The 16,762-nt window shown below is 47.0% G+C and overlaps 1 protein-coding gene across 1 annotated transcript in view; it reads right to left on the bottom strand.

The window, feature by feature from the left end:
* TECPR2 (tectonin beta-propeller repeat containing 2) overlaps positions 1-16,762 on the bottom strand; it is a 127,834-nt gene that overhangs the window by 38,589 nt on the left and 72,483 nt on the right. Inside the window, exons 15-16 of the mRNA XM_077463702.1 lie at positions 12,336-12,425; positions 10,433-10,666 (exon numbers count right to left, since the gene is read on the bottom strand). Of these exons, the coding sequence (XP_077319828.1) occupies positions 10,433-10,666; positions 12,336-12,425 (324 nt within the window). The remainder of the gene's footprint in view (positions 1-10,432; positions 10,667-12,335; positions 12,426-16,762) is intronic.

Raw genomic sequence — 16,762 nt, 5'->3', positions numbered from 1 at the left:
ATGGCATGCGTGAGCAATATATCATTTAGTGACAACTTTGTGAAAAAAAAAAAAAAAAAAAAAAAAAAGTTTGTAATTTTCCCGCAACTTGTGGCAAAATATAAAATATTCCATGGACTCAACATGCCTCTCAGCAAATAGCTTGGGGTGTCTACTTTCTAAAATGGGGTCATTTGTGGGGGTTTTGTGCCATCTTGGCATTTTATGGCCTTCAAAACTGTAATAGGTAGTGAGGAGTGAAGTCAAATATTTACGCCCTTAGAAAGCCTGAAGGCGGTGCTTGGTTTTCGGGGCCCCGTACGCGGCTAGGCTCCCAAAAAGTCCCACATATGTGGTATCCCCGTACTCAGGAGAAGCAGCAGAATTTATTTTGGGGTGTCATTTCACATATGCCCATGGCATGTGTGAGCAATATATCATTTAGTGACAACTTTGTGAAAAAAAAAAAAAAAAAAAAAAAGTTTGTAATTTTCCCGCAACTTGTGGCAAAATATAAAATATTCCATGAACTCAACATGCCTCTCAGCAAATAGCTTGGGGTGTCTACTTTCTAAAATGGGGTCATTTGTGGGGGTTTTGTGCCATCTTGGCATTTTATGGCCTTCAAAACTGTAATAGGTAGTGAGAAGTGAACTCAAAAATTTACGCCCTTAGAAAGCCTGAAGGCGGTGCTTGGTTTTCGGGGCCCCGTACGCGGCTAGGCTCCCAAAAAGTCCCACATATGTGGTATCCCCGTACTCAGGAGAAGCAGCAGAATTTATTTTGGGGTGTCATTTCACATACGCCCATAGCATGTGTGAGCAATATATCATTTAGTGACAACTTTGTGTAAAAAAAAAAAAAAAATTTTTTTTTTGTCATTATTCAATCGCTTGAGGCAAAAAAATAAAATATTCAATGGGCTCAACATGCCTCTTATCAATTTCCTTAGGGGGTCTACTTTCCAAAATGGGGTCATTTGGGGGGGTTTTGTACTGCCCTGCCATTTTAGCACCTCAAGAAATGAGATAGGCAGTCGTAAACTAAAAGCTGCGTAAATTCCAGAAAACGTACCTTAGTTTGTAGATGTGACAACTTTTGCGCAAACCAATAAATATACAATTATTGACTTTTTTTTTACCAAAGACATGTGGCTGAATACATTTTGGCCTAAATGTATGACTAAAATTGAGTTTATTGGATTTTTCTAATAACAAAAAGTAGAAAATATCATTTTTTTTCAAAATTTGCGGTCTTTTTACGTTTATATCGCAAAAAATAAAAATCGCAGAGGCAATCAAATACCATCAAAAGAAAGCTCTATTTGTGGGAAGAAAAGGACGCAAATTTTGTTTGGGTACAACATTGCATGACCGCGCAATTACCAGTTAAAGCAGCGCAGTGCCAAAGTGTAAAAAGACCTCTGGTCATTTACCAGCAAAATGGTCCGGTCTGAAAGTGGTTAAGAAGCGTTTTAATTACAGACTTCATAAACAATCAAAACTATTTTTTTGCACAGTGAAATAATTAAAAAGCTATCTAGCGATGGGCTAGGTATAATAACTGTTTACCATCATGTCATTTTACAGTGTAAAAAAGGATTGTATTGCCAAAATATAGGTAACCCTTCCCCGGAGGGGGTCACATATTTTTGCTCCACAAACATTGGGTCTTCCAAAACTACATTCCTCTGCTGACATTGAGCTACAAAGTCCTTCTAGTCTGTGGGGCCTCGCAGCTACGTGTTACTTGGGTCTTAGATATCGCTGTCACATGAGTTCTCAGCTGTCCGAACGTGTCATACCGGCGTCATTGGCTGGCTGATTACCAAACAACACTTCTACAATCACGTGGCTGTACACGGTCTATGGGTTTAGCACATATGTTAAACTTCCTATTCTGATGAATTACAAAAAATAAAAATAAAAAAAAGTTATGTGGGAAAAGAAACACCTATGCATGCTTTCCGCTAGAGATAATGCCAAAGCGTGAAACTGTGGCAATGAGACTGAGGCTCTGCAACTGCGGAGTGAAAGCTGAGAGGGAGTTCTAAGTTTAGAAGTCCTGATACTGATAGTGTAACCTTACACAAATGTCACTCTACAGATATAGCCTTTTGACGGCAAGGAGCAAACATTGAGTTTGCAGAGCACAAAAATGCATTTCCTCAGCATTCTGCCCTTGCAAACCATCTGCACAGTCTTAGGAAAAACAGAGGGATTTAGTGACAAACAGAACTACTTGAAGAAAACCGGAGTTAGACTTACCGGTAACTCTTTTTCTAGGAGTCTTCCAGGACAGCCTTTGAGATATAGGGCTCCTCCCTCCGGGACAGGAAACACGTCAAGCCAATTAAATAAAAGGTGTGGTCCTCCAGGCCCTCCTCAGTTTTACTCCAAGAACCGCCGGGAGGCTCTGAAAGACATAACACACTAACAATCATGTTAATACACATCCTCACCACTTAGTCCAATTTAAACAACTTTGGGTGGGAAGCCAGGCTGTCCTGGAAGACTCCTAGAAAAAGAGTTACCGGTAAGTCTAACTCCGGTTTTCTCATATCGTCTTCCAGGACAGCCTTTGAGATGATAAGCAAGGAGTTCACCTTGTCAGGGCGGGACCACTGCCTGGAGGACCTTACGTCCAAAAGTCTGCTCTTTATCAGACCATAAATCCAGACGGTAATGTCTTGCGAACGTTGAGTAGCTGGACCACGTTGCTGCTTTGCAGATTTCCTCCGGAGAGGCTCCAGCCCTCTCTGCCCATGATGCGGAAACCGCCCTTGTAGAGTGTGCCTTAACTAAGGGTGCCTGCTTCCCCTCTAACTCATAGGCTTTAACTATCGCCATTCGTATCCACCTGGCGATAGAAGCTTTGGACGCCTTGCAGCCCTTGCGGGCGCCCGAAAAATTAACAAAAAGTGAGTCTGACTTCCTGAAGACCTTAGTGGCTTCTAAAAAAATTAATAGACTTCTCCTGACGTCTAACAAACTTAAAGATCTCGCCTCATCCTCGTCTGAGGTTGAGAAAAAAGTTGGCAAAATAATATCCTGTGTCCTATGAAAAGTGGACACCACTTTAGGAAGAAAACTAGGGTCAGTCTTAAGTACTACCCTGTCCTCTAAGATTAACAGAAATGGCTCTCTGACCGAGAGCGCTTGCAGATCACTGACCCTTCTAGCTGACGTGATCGCTATCAAAAATACAGTCTTTAGTACCATCCACTTAAGTGAAGCTCCCTCTAATGGTTCAAATGGATCTTGGGTCAGAGCCCTAAGAACCAAGGCCAAATCCCAAGTAGGACAGGACTTCATTCTCACAGGCCTAGATCTAGATAGAGCCTTGAAGAAGTTCCTGACAAATGGATTCTGCTGAAGGGAGGACTGAAGGAAAACACTTAAGGCCGCCACCTGTACCTTTAGAGTGCTGATAGATAGGCCCAGTTCTACCCCTGCTTGTAGAAAATCTAGGACTGCTGGGACCCCGGGACTTGCAATCCCCTGTTCTCGCAACCAGGAATTAAACCTCTTTCCTACCTTGGCGTAAATTGCCCTAGTAACTGGTTTACGGCATTCTAACAAGGTCTTAATCACTCTTTCTGAGAAACCCTGTGACCTTAAGATTTGTTCCTCAGATACCAGGCCGCAAGCTTGAGCCTCTCTATCTGAGGGCACAGGATCGGCCCCTGGGAAAGTAAGTCCTCCCTGACTGGTAGAAACAGCGGAGGATGTACGGCCAATTTCTTTATGCTGGCAAACCAGGGTCTCCTTGGCCAAAAAGGAGCTACTAAAATGAGGTCCGTAGTTTCCGAACGGAACTTCTGCAGAACCTCCGCCACCATCCTTACGGGAGGAAAGGCGTAACACAGGCCAAACAGCCATGGGTTGGCAAGGGCGTCTATCCCCCTGGCCCGATCCTGTGGGTGAACCGAAAAAAATTGTCACCTTCCTGTTGCTTTCTGTTGCAAATAGGTCTATTTCTGGCCTTCCCCAGCATGACACGATCTCCTCGAACACTTCCTTGTTGAGGGACCACTCGTCCTGACCTATCTTCTGGCGACTGAGAAAGTCGGCCAGGAAATTCTGAGTTCCCTTTAGGTGAATGGCTGATATTGAGGACAAATTCTTCTCTGCCCAGCAGAAGATTTTGTCCGCAATTACCTGTAGTGCAGGGCTTCTGGTTCCCCCTTGCTTGTTCAGGTAGGCTACTGCTGTCACATTGTCTGAGCGAACTTGCAGATCCCTGCCATGTAACAGGGACTGGAAGGTTTCTATAGCTTTCCAGACTGCCAGAAGTTCCTTCTGGTTTGAGGAACGACCTGTCTCTAGGTTCGACCAGGAACCCTGGGCTAAGGTTCCCTCTAGGTGGGCACCCCAACCCAGCGCACTGGCATCGGTCGTGACCACCACCGTAGCTTGTGGGGACCAGGGAAGACCCCTGTCTAGGTTGACCTGGGCCCGCCACCACCAAAGAGACCTCCTGACTGCCGAGGATAGGGGCATAACCTGATCCAGGCTCTCCTGCCTGCCATCCCAATAACGGAGCATGAGTCTTTGTAAAGGACGCTGATGATGTCTTGCCCAGGCCACCGCTGGAAAGCATGATGTCATCAACCCTAGGACTCTCATCCCTCCCTGATCTGGGCTTCCCGACCAGATTGAAGCTGGGCTACCGCCTGCTCTAGCTTGCCGATCTTCTCCTCCGGAAGAAATACCCTCATTTCCACTGAAGAAATCCTGTATCCTAAATACAGGACCTCCTGTGAGGGGGACAGCTGGGATTTTTCCTGGTTTATCAGCCACCCCAGTGAGCGCAGAAAAACCAAAGCCTCCTGTATGTCCCTCTGCAGCTGTTGGGCCGACTGGGCTATGAACAGTAGATCGTCCAGATATGGGATCACTGTTATAGCCTTGAGCCTTAATGGGGCCAGTGCCTCTGCTAGAACTTTTGTAAAGACTCTTGGTGAGGCTGAAAGCCCGAAGGGGAGAGCTCGAAACTGGAGGTGTAACACACCCGTGTTCAACCTCACCGCCAACCTGAGAAATCTCTGAGATTCCGGATGAATCGGGATATGCAAATATGCATCCCTGAGATCCACTGTGGCCATGTGACAACCCTGAAACAGGAATTTGGTTACCGAGAAGATTGACTCCATCCGGAACCGCTTGTATTTTATAAATCTGTTCAGGGGACGGAGATTCAGTATTAACCTGAACTTTCCCGAAGGTTTCTTTACCACGAATACGTGGGAGTAAACCCCCAAGCCTCGTTCCTCCTGAGGCACCTGCACCATTACTTCTTGGTCCACCAGATCCCCCAGAAGAAGAGCCAAAGCCTCTGCTTTCTCTTGGTCCCTTGGTAACCTTGTTACTTGAAAGTTTGGGAGGGGAACTGAACCAAACTCCAACCTGTAGCCGTTCCTTACAAGATCTCGAATGAACGGACTTTCGGTTGAGGCTTCCCACTGTGGGAGGAACTTCCCCAGTCTTCCTCCCACCGGGACGCAGGAGTCACTGGGTTTTAGGGGAGGGTTGAGGAGGATTGAATAAGATACCTCCTCTGCCTCTTCCCTTGTGACCCGTCCAATGTTTTTTGGGGCGAACCTCCCTTTCCTGCAGGTTTTGCTGCCTGGGGCTTCGAAAAAGGCGTTTCCCTTCAGGTCTCTTTTTCCTTTCTGGGAACGCTTTCTTCCTATCCTGCGTGCGCTCTAACGCCTCTTGCAGGCCGGGCCCAAACAAATGGTCCCCTGAAAAGGGTAATCCACACAACTTTAGTTTTGAAGCTGCGTCTCCTGACCAGGTTTTAAGCCAAACGGTCCTTCTGGCAGCGTTCACTAGTGCTGCTGATCTAGCAGCCAGTTTGACTGATTCTGCAGAGGCATCCGCTAAAAAGCCCACAGCCTTAAACAGTAGCGGAAAGGACTTCAACAGCTGTTGCCTAGAAGTACCTGCAGAAATATGTGACTGTAACTGTGTAAGCCAACACTCCAAGTTTCTGGCCACACAGGTAGCTGCTAGGGCCGGTTTAAGCCCAATGGAAGAGGCATCCCAGGCTCTCTTGAGCAGCACATCTCCCCTCTTATCCATAGGGTCCCTGAGTGAACCCATATCATCAAAGGCCAAATCTGTCTTCTTAGAGACCTTAGCCAAGGGAGCGTCTAATTTGGGAACCTTGTTCCAGGGATGCACCGCATCCGATTCAAAAGGGAACCTCCTTCTAAGGCTACCTGAAAAAAATGGCCTTTTTTCCGGTTGTTCCCACTCCAGCAGAATCGCCTCCACTAGCGACTTATGGACGGGGAATACCCTGTCTTTCATTACACTCGACCCTTGATACATCATGTCGTGTTTTGAAAGCTGGACCTGTTCTTCTCTGATCTCCAAGGTGTCATATATAGCCTTGAGGAGGTCACCCACATCATCCAAAGACAGCTTGTATCTGGCTGATCTAATGGCCTCTTCCTCCCCCTCAGATTCTGAAGTAGACTCTGTCCTAGAGGAGGCTAATGACCTGGGTAACCTCTCCCTATCCACCTCCTCCTCCTATTTCTGGCCTTCCCCCTGACTTGGTTCGGATAAGGAAGGCATACTCACGGCTCTGGGTAAAGATACAGAGGGACCCTGCATCCTATCCATCATGTTTTTTAAAAGATTGGAAGGTGGATGCAATCTCATCCTTTACGGATGTTAAAACATTGTGACAAGCTGCCACCGAGTCCTCTTTTACCAGGCTACTGACACAATCTGGGCAAAGCGGCTTCTCCCAACCGGTGCCTAACTTAGCCCCACACACGGCACATTTCCTTCTGGGTAAAGGTATCTGGGCTCTGTCCTGTTTAACCTAAAAACAAAGAAAAACAGGGTCCCATTAAAATACCACCCCTGACCACACCACTGTGCTTCTAGGGTCTGTTTAGGAAGTGCCCCCCTTCACCAGCAGGTTCTCCACCCCGGGAAGGTACTACGGGTCAGAGTGACCCCCCACCCCCCAGTGTAAGTCCTGGTCTGCCCTCACCAAGCTTACCTGAGAGGTACTGGAGCCTGTTGAACCGGAGTCCACCTGCACAACCGCACTCTCCATGGTTCCTGTGTATCACTCAGTCTCTCTGAGCCTTCACACTGCTCCAGGCAACCCTGTAGTCACACCGCCGCGCCCAAAGGACTGGAACGGGTCCTGCGGCGCCCCCTGATGACGCGAATCCAGCGGAAGTGCGTCTCTCCCACTTCCGTACGCCAGAACGCAAAAACTCCGCCCCGACGCCGTGCGTTCTTTACGAACGCAACGCTCACAGTACCAGGACGCCGGTCGGTGGAACGAACGTCTCCCGCCGCCATCCGACCGACAGGTACGAGCGGAAAGCGCTCCGAGGGGGAGATTGCCGCGCATCGGGGTCCCGTTCTCTCCGAACGTTTTGAATGGCAGCGGGGACTGAAAGCTACCCTCTCCTCCCTTCGTTCGGACCGAGGGGTGCTAAGGGTCAGGTCCATCAAGGTGCTCTCCCCAGGCAAAACCCCTGAGAAGGAGCTCCCCTTACCAGTTCCAAGACGTGCTCCTTCCCGTCCGGCAGGAAACACAAAACTGAGGAGGGCCTGGAGGACCACACCTTTTATTTAATTGGCTTGACGTGTTTCCTGTCCCGGAGGGAGGAGCCCTATATCTCAAAGGCTGTCCTGGAAGACGATATGAGAAATTATATTTCTTGGGTTAATGTGATTGTAGCCGTATTAGTGCAATTGTGACAGAGAAAATTGAGTACTGTCCGTGATACTTTTTTTATTTGCACTAACATACAATTTTTCAGGACAAGCTTTCGGGTATGTCCCCTTCTTCAAGGTCCAAGCAGTACTCTGGGGTGAAACGGAGCAGACACTCGGGTCATGAGAACACTACGGTGTGTTTTCAACGAGAACAGCTTGATGTTATTGCAATGTTTACTTGGAAATATTTAGTGGTGTGGTTTTTATGCTTGCTTGTTACTCTTTTCATGATGCTGCTGATTAAATGTACGTTAATGCCCAACCCTGGGATAAGCAAACATTGTCTAAATACAAGAGCCATGTGTATTCTTCTTCGAATCTTGGTGTACATTGTCTATGTCTTCAAAATACATGTAGTAATCCAGTGTAAAATGTTCCCTCTACAGAAGCTTCCTGTAATAAAGACCACTCATGGCTGCTCTCTCGTCTCTTGTGCAGGTTGACTGGTCTAGTCTACGCCCCCTCCTGTAGTTCTCTGCAGGCAGCCTGTAGTGGGTGGGGCCTGCTTGGTCCCTCTCACAGGTCTGCTTTCAGCAACTTTTCCAAAATCATAAATGGGTTTGGAAAGGCAGCTGCGGCTGTTGAGCAAGACCCTGTATAGGTAATGAGCAGATATAGTGATTCCCACATTTTTAGGTACCTTTAGATAAACGGTCCTCAAACATTTTAAACAGGGGGCCAGTTCACTGTCTCTCAGACTATTGGGGGGCCGGATCAATGCAACCTCACCAGTGCCCATCAGCACAGCCTCACCAGTGCCCGGGGATTAAAGAGGAGCACCGCCGCCACAGAGCTGCTGGAAATGGTAGACTGCGAGGGACTTCCCGCTGTCAACAGGCACACGGATTAAAAGTCAGCTGCGAGAAGGACTAGGAACCGGCTCACCTGTAGCTTTCCTGTGCTGGACTGTTCGATGCCGGAGTGGGCTGCCCCCATCCTGGACAATGCCAGGGATTGGTCCTGCTTCCTCCTATGGGGTGGGGTTCCATGGGGATCTCTGCAGTTCAGTAACTTCGTAGTCCAGCTTCAGGCAGCAGACCGCTCGTTCTGGGGGCACCAGTGCCGAATGGTCAGTCTGACGCATAAATTACCTTGGCGGGCCTTATCTGGCCCGAGGGCCGTAGTTTGCTTTAGATTGTCTAGAGGCCAAACCCTGTGTCAGGGAAGGCTTGTTCATATTACAGATGGCACTCCAAGGTGCAAACGTGTGCATAGGCCAGCAATTAATGATGCAGGTGTGCGCAAGAGCAAGATGGTCACTAACTGGACTATTTAAAGTGTTAGTTAAGCCCTCTTTTGAAGGTGTACTTACAGGTAAGTCTATAATCAGGCTTACCTGTAGGTTCAGTCAATACCTTCAAACTTGCATTGTTTAGGAGATATTCACATAGGATGCAGCCAGTGGCATCACTGGCAGATGCGCTCTGGAGGAGACAGCATACCCATGCCATACATTCAGAGCTCTGCGCCTAAGCTGTGACTCCGACACACATGCACGGGAGTGACGTCATCGTGGCTCAGTCATTCATACAGCCAGAGCTCTCGATCCCGGAAAGAAGACCGAGCAACACAGAAGCCTAGTCAGCAGTGACTGCAAGCAAACGGGGGAACTTTATTCCAAGGTAAGCATTTCATTATGTGCTAGTATGTGATGAACACTAGCACATTACGCCATTGCCTTGCAGGGGATTTTTTTCTCATTGCTCTCTGATCTACAGCATTCCCATGCAACTTGCTACATGCTTCTGTAATTGATCCACTGTTGCTGACCCGGCTTGCCTTTGACTATGTCTGAACACCACTTGCCCTTACCCTGCCTTGTCTATGGAATCCGCCTTTGCTTTACATGGTCTTCTCCACCATTGCTGACCTTGGCCTCTGACCAGACTACCCATTTGCCTGCCGTTTATGCTTTGCTCATCTTTCACTGACCGGCTTGCCTTCGACTACGTCTGAACACCACCTGCCTGACCCTGGTTTGTCTAAGGAATCTGCCTTTGCTTTACGTGATCTTCTCCACTATCGCTGACCTTGGCCTTTGATACGACTACTCCTTTGCTTGCCGTTAATTTTTTCTCTGCTCATCTGTCACTGACCCTACATCCTGCCTTACTGTGCCTGCAGACTGGTCCTCTTGCTACTCGGTCCTCACCAGCCTGCCCAGAACTCGCAAATAGTCAGCTGCCTGCCAAGCATCTGCCAGCCCACTGTCTAGCAGCCCAGGTCCACCAGCACCTAGCTGTTACCTTTGTCACATGGCATACCCTTGAGGAAGCACCAGTTACAAACCTGTGCAGATCTTTGGATGAACTACAGGCACCCATACCTCGCTGTGCTCTCATGGCCACTGCCTCACTGCCAGGGCTCCACCGCCAGGTAAGCGACACCCTGTGAAATGTCTGTGCCAGTAATGACTTACCATACCTGTGTAGCACAGACAGGCTCTATAGCGTTTTAAGACAGAATATACTGTCCTGATGAAAACTTTTTTTTCCAGTAGCTTCTCATCTGGCAGGAAACCTAACCTAGAGCGGCACAAAAACAGTCCAGGCAAGTTGAGCATACTGCCTGTGGTAATGTAAGCGTTTTGACCAAGTGTGGACTAACATCACAGATAGCAGATCTATTCTTACCTACTGAGGGCATGTAAACTGGATGGATTATTAACACTTCCCAACAAGAGAAATCAAACTCACCCAGTTGAGAAAGATCCAGCCTCGTCCAATGCATCCCAGTAGGGCAGGTTTTAGAAAGCGTTCGGATAAGCACTCCTCCATACCCATCCAGCGCCCACACAGCATCCGCACAGGCGGACATGTGGACCATCTCTGTGTCTGGGGGAAGCTGGACGGTGGAAGGTCTGTATGGCGCAGTCAGATCACTCAGACAGAAAAGATCTTTCCTGCTCTGACAAATCCAGAGGACATTTCCTAGAAAGCCAAAAGGAAAAAAAAAAAAGGTCAAGATAATACAAGAAACATCATCACATTTGCTGGAAACAAAATGGCGCTAGTGTAGTTCAACTTTATAAACTGTAGTTCCTAAAAACCAATGCCAAAAAAAGTGGGAGGTCTGGTCAAGAGTTACCAATTACAGAACATTTTTTTTCACTTTCAGTTCGGGCAACAGGCGTTACTTTAAATTGGTTGCATTAAAAGATGGAAGTCATTTCACCGTAATTTAACAAACATGTCTATACTTACTTGCTCTGTACAATGGAATTGCATAGAGCGGCCATGAATCCCCTTTTTTCGGGGCCAGCGCTGCTGGCCCCTCTCCTCTGTCCAGTGCCCCCATGGGGGCACCTGAGCCCCGCTGCTGCGCGCATTGACACATACATCGGGACTCCGTCGCGTCACTCCTTCATGGTCCTCTTTGAATGGGAAACTACAAGGTCCGGCAGCCTTTGTGTGGGGTGTGTGTGTGTGGGGGGATGTGTGTGTGTGTGTGGGGAGGGGTGGGGAGTGTGTGCGCGCGTGTGTGTGTGTGGGGAGGGGTGGGGAGTGTGTGCGCGCGTGTGTGGGGGGGGTGGGGAGTGTGTGCACGCGTGTGTGTGTGTGGGGGGCGGGGGGGAAGAGTGTGTGTGTGGGGGGGGGGGGGGGGAAGAGTGTGTGTGTGGGGGGGGGGGGGGGAGAGTGTGTGTGTGGGGGGGGGAGAGTGTGTGTGTGTGTGTGGGGGGGGGGGGGGGGGGGGAGAGTGTGTGTGTGTGTGTGTGGGGGGGGGGAGAGTGTGTGTGTGGTGTGTGTGTGTGTGTGTGGGGGGGGGGGGGGAGTGTGTGTGTGGTGTGTGTGTGTGTGTGTGTGTGTGTGTGTGTGTGTGTGTGTGTGTGTGGGGGGGGGGGGGGGGGGGAGTGTGTGTGGTGTGTGTGTGGGGGTGGGGAGTGTGTGTGTGTTAGGAGTGTGTGGGGGGAGGGGGGGGGGTGTGTGCGGGCGCGCGTGTGGGGAGGGGGGGTGGTGGGGTGTTGGTGTGTGTGCGGGCGCGCGTGTGGGGAGGGGGGGGTGGTGGGGTGTGTGTGGGGAGGGGGGGGTGGTGGGGTGTGTGTGGGGAGGGGGGGGTGGTGGGGTGTGTGTGGGGAGGGGGGGTGGTGGGGGGTGTGTGTGCGGGCGCGCGTGTGGGGAGGGGGTGTGTGTGTGTGTGTGTGTGTGTGTGTGTGTGTGTGTGTGTGTGTGTGTGTGTGTGTGTGTGTGTGTGTGTGTGGGGGGGGCAGTCTTGTTCAAAAGGAACATTCATGCATTGCTTTGTAAAATATATTTTTATATGCAAGGTTTCTTTAAGACTTTGATCACCATTTTCTGAGGAAGTAAACTCTATTATTTAATAGACACCTGTTGTAGCATTACAATCTGCCAGGCACTAGTTGCATATTAAAATAGGATGTACATAGTGTTCAGAGTACACCACTGGCGTACTTCCATTCTAAAATTGTGTTGCCGCTGCAGCAAATACTAATTTGGGAAACAGTGGAAGTCCTGCCAAGGATAACGTAGCCCTGTGTTTTCATAGAAGGCTGTATATTATTCCTAGGGAGAGGAAACAGCGGCTGCTACAACCCACAGTGATATACAAGTACAGAAAAGTCTGGAGGTTGCGTTTACATACCTTCACCGCTTGGAGAGGGCGATGCAAAGACATTTAGCCACTTGGTGGTGGAGGCTGTGCCTCGTGGTACAATCTGATGCCAGTAAGTGCCTGCAGAAAGAGGAAAAAGTAAACACAGAAGGAAAGGTTAAAACAGAACTTCACTCCTTCAATCAACATGGACTATTTATAATCATTATGCTCTTAACATTATTAAATTATTATTATTATAATTATACAGGATTTATACAGCGTCAACACTTTACAATATACAAATAGAAAGGTAATCAAATCATATTTACTGGTTTTAAAATGTGTTTTTTTAAATTTCTTCAGTTAATTTCTGCCTAAGCAAATTATGTCCTACATCCCAGGAGTCTTCAGGAGGGGGTTTTTCAACTCAAGCACACTCTCCTGCCAGCATGCCTGAGCTAAGAGCAGATAGATTCCAGGAATTAAATGCTACATGAATTATCTGACCTTACTTAAGATGGCCACGGTTAGAAATGCCGGGGGGGGGGGGGGGGGTGTCTTTCTTAAAGGGGTTGTAAAGGTTGTCTCAAGGTTTTTCACCTTAATACATTCTATGCAACCACCAGAGCCCCCACCCCTTTTCTTACCGGAACCTGTTCATCCCAACGACAAGCAGGAGCCCAGTGGCTCCAGCCGCTGTCTCTGTCCTTATTGGCTAGATTGATAGCAGCAGGACCCATTGGCTCCCGCTGCTGTCAATCATATCCAGTGACACGGGATCCGGGGCCAAGTAATGGAAAGTGGCTCTGTTGGGGTACTCAATGAAGAGGAGGGGCCAGGAGCGGCACCAGGGGACCCCGGCAGAGAATGATCTGGGCTTCTCTGTGCAAAAGCCTCGCACAGAGCAGGTAACTATAACAATTTTGGTAATAAAAAGTAAAAAATAAATAAAAAAATAAGAGACATTTACAGTCACTTTTACTGCTTGCTGCCAGCCCACAGTCAAATGATGGCAGGGTGGTGCGGCTCTCATTCTGGGACGATGTCATATGACGGCATCCCAAAATGTCTGCTCTCGCAGGGGCATGCAGCGAGGCAATCGTGGCCACGCCATGTTGCTAGGACACAGTGCGACCTCGATCTCTGTAAATAGCCGCGTCCCTTTAACCATGTGATTTGCTGTGTCCAATCACAGCTGGTCACGCGTAAAGAAGAAAGTGCCGGTAACCAGCTCTCCTCGCCTCACACTGACAGAGTGTGTGGCGAGGAGAGACGATCAGCAGAATCTCTACGTAGGGAGACATCTAGGAATGTAATCAGGGCACTGATCATCAGTGCCCCGATTACAATATTGAAATATAGTGTCACAAACCAGTGCCCACTAGTGGCAATCAGTGCCCACCACTGCCACCAGTGCCCATTAGTGATGCTAGTCAGTGCTGACAATCAGTGCTGCCCATCAGTAATGCCCACTGTTGCCCATCAGTGCCACCCATCAATACCACCTATCAGTACCCATAGGTGTGGCATATTTGTTCCTCATCAGTGCCGCCTCACCATTGCACATTAGTGAAGGTGAAAAATGACTTAGTTACAAAATTTATTGACAGAAAAAAATTAAAAAAAAAAAGTAAAACTTTTTTTTTGGTAAAAAACAAAAAAAAAACAGCAGTGATTAAATACCACCAAAAGAAAGCTCTATTTCTGTGAAGGAAATGATACAAAGATTTGTTTGGGTACAGTGTAGCATGACCACGCAATTGACAAAGTGCGACAGCACTGAAAGCTGAAAAATGGCTTGGGCAGGAAGGGGGTGTAAGTGCCGGTAGGCAAGTGGTTAAAGTCATTTTTCAAAAAAATAAAGCATAGACACACAGTTTGCTATGAATATTAAAAAGGAATAGAGTTTTTGGTGCTCAGATGCAGTGTAGGTTTTTATTTTTATTTAGGAAGACTTATGCCCCATACACACGGACGGACATTCTGAACACAAAATCCATCAGATTTTTTCCAAAACTTGTGTTGCATACACACGGTCGCACAAAATTGTTGGAAAATCCAATCTTTCTGAACGAGGTGAAATACAAAACTTATGACGGGACTATGTATAGGCCAGTAGCCAATAACTTTGGTCTCCAAATTTTTTCTGAGCATGCGTGGCACTTTGTTCATTGGAATTCTCTACACACGATCGGAAAAAGTCCGATCAGATTTTGTGGTCGGAAAATTTTAGATCCAGCTCTCAAACTTTTTCCGTTGGAAATTCTGACAGAAAAAGTCCGATAGAGCCCACACACGATCGGATTTTCCGACAACATAATCCGATCTGACTTTTTCCGCTGGAATTTCTGCACTAGCAACACCTCCAATTCCCCCTTTCTATCAACCAGACTGACTGACAGCTCACACTTCAGTCATGTGACGGTCATTTTCAGCTTTAGGTGAAAAATTAGATTTTTGTACTCGCCGTAAAATCTTTTCCTCGGAATTCATTGAAGGACATATCAGTATACCATTGGGTTTATTGTGCCACCTGATGGTCTACAGATCTGGCTGTGTTCTTCCAAGAACGAAAAAGAAAATTTGATTTTTGTACTCGCATCATCTTCTCCAATTTCATTGAAGGACACAACCGGAAAAGTAGACCATCGGGTGGCACAATAAACCCAATGGTCAACTTATCGGTTTGTGTCTTTCAATGAACAAAAGGGAAATAATGGTTATCAAATAGATGGAAAGATGAAAAAATGACTGAAGGTCCGCTTTAAATAATATAACTATTAAATCTTCTGCCCTTGTTAACGCTGGATAGTAAAACATTTTTTTCTGCCAGTAAATACCTTATACAACCCACTTCTGGTTTCTTGTCTGGTCATTAGCCTAGGCTTATGACCAGGGCTGGTGCAAGGATTTTTGATACCCTAGGCAAAACCTCATTTTGTCCCCCCCCCCCCTTTGGGTCAACCCCTGACTATACCCCCTTTGCCCTGCCCATCTATACTCCACCTTTTTAATGAAACGCCCATCAAATGCAGTCCACCAGCGCCCATCAATGCAGCTTCACCAGTGCCCATCAAATGGAACCTCACCAGCGTCCATCAATGCAGCCTACCAGGGCCCATCAATGAATGTTTTCTTGCTTCCATTCATTCAGGAGTCGAGACACAGTCCTCTGCCGTCTCTGACATTATGCGCGAACGGAGCTGCGGCTGCCTGCTGATGCTGAGACTTATTTTCTTGCCTATTGGTAGCACCGGCCTTGCTTATGACATCATGCACAGCTCTCCCTCTCTCGTGAGAGTTAACGGGGGGGAGGGGGGAGGAATGAGTCATAAGAGAGCTGCAGAGCTGGAGGTGTGCCTCTGTGTAAATCCAGGAAGTGAACAGGCAGCAGCTTCAGCTAGATACAGCCAGACTCATTGGAGGGAGATTTCTGCAGCATATTTTGAAAGTAAAGAATTACTATATATATATATATATATATATATATATATATATATATATATATATATATATATATATATATATATATATATATATATATATATATATATATATATAATATATGCAAAGTGGTAAAGATGTTTTTATTACAAATTATGTGAGCGGACTGCAGTTCCTATATAATGAACTGAGCCTTCTGACCGCGATGTTTTCATAAGTTGTTGATCAGGGTGGCTGAGCGATTGCAGAAGAATATAGCCCTTAGGCCCCTTTCACGCGGGCACCATCAGTTTAGCCATGTTAAAAATGTATCAGTTCTTATCCGTTGCTTCATCCGTCGTAAATTCCGTTAATCTCCGTCTTTCGTTCACATTCGTTAATTTACCCGTGTACAGCTATTAATTTACTCGTTTACATGCGTTTTTGCATCCATTTTGATCCGTTTACAGCAGTTTCTGTCATTACCCAGAAAGCATTGCTCCTCCCATGCTGCATTGCAGTTTTCAGTGCGTATCTTGTCCTTGTGTGTGCTACCTGCGTTGTGTGATAGTTTACAACAATTTTTCAGACAGCGTGACATCATTTGTCATATTTTCATATATGTGGAGGAGTGCAAAAAAAAAAAAAAAAAAAAAAAAAAAGAAGGAAGCAGATTGTTGCTAGGAGACTTTGATTTTGGACCCATTCCATGCTACTAAAGCAGCCTGAGGTTGAGTTCACATATAAAACAAAACAAAAAATAAATAAATGATTGGACACTGATGGACAATGTCCGTTAACGTTAATATTAATATCCATTTTCACGGAGCTCGACGTACCCTCGTACCTTTAAAAAAAATGGATAAGATCGAAAGCGGAAGTGAACAGATAGTCATTTGTTTGCCCATAGGCATGCATTGTCACCTGTTAAAGGATGGATGAAAAACGGATAGACGTTCCGATCGTGTGAAAGGGACCTTAGAGGAAAATTGTACAAATCAATACGTGAAATACAAACGCCGTTAAAAAAAAAAAAAAAAAAAGCTTGTGAA

This window comes from Lithobates pipiens, unplaced genomic scaffold (genome assembly GCF_037356315.1).
Source record: "Lithobates pipiens isolate NorthernLeopardFrog02 unplaced genomic scaffold, aLitPip1_a1.2 Scaffold_30, whole genome shotgun sequence".
NCBI lineage: Eukaryota > Metazoa > Chordata > Amphibia > Anura > Ranidae > Lithobates > Lithobates pipiens.
This window is presented reverse-complemented; position numbering and strand designations above follow the sequence as displayed.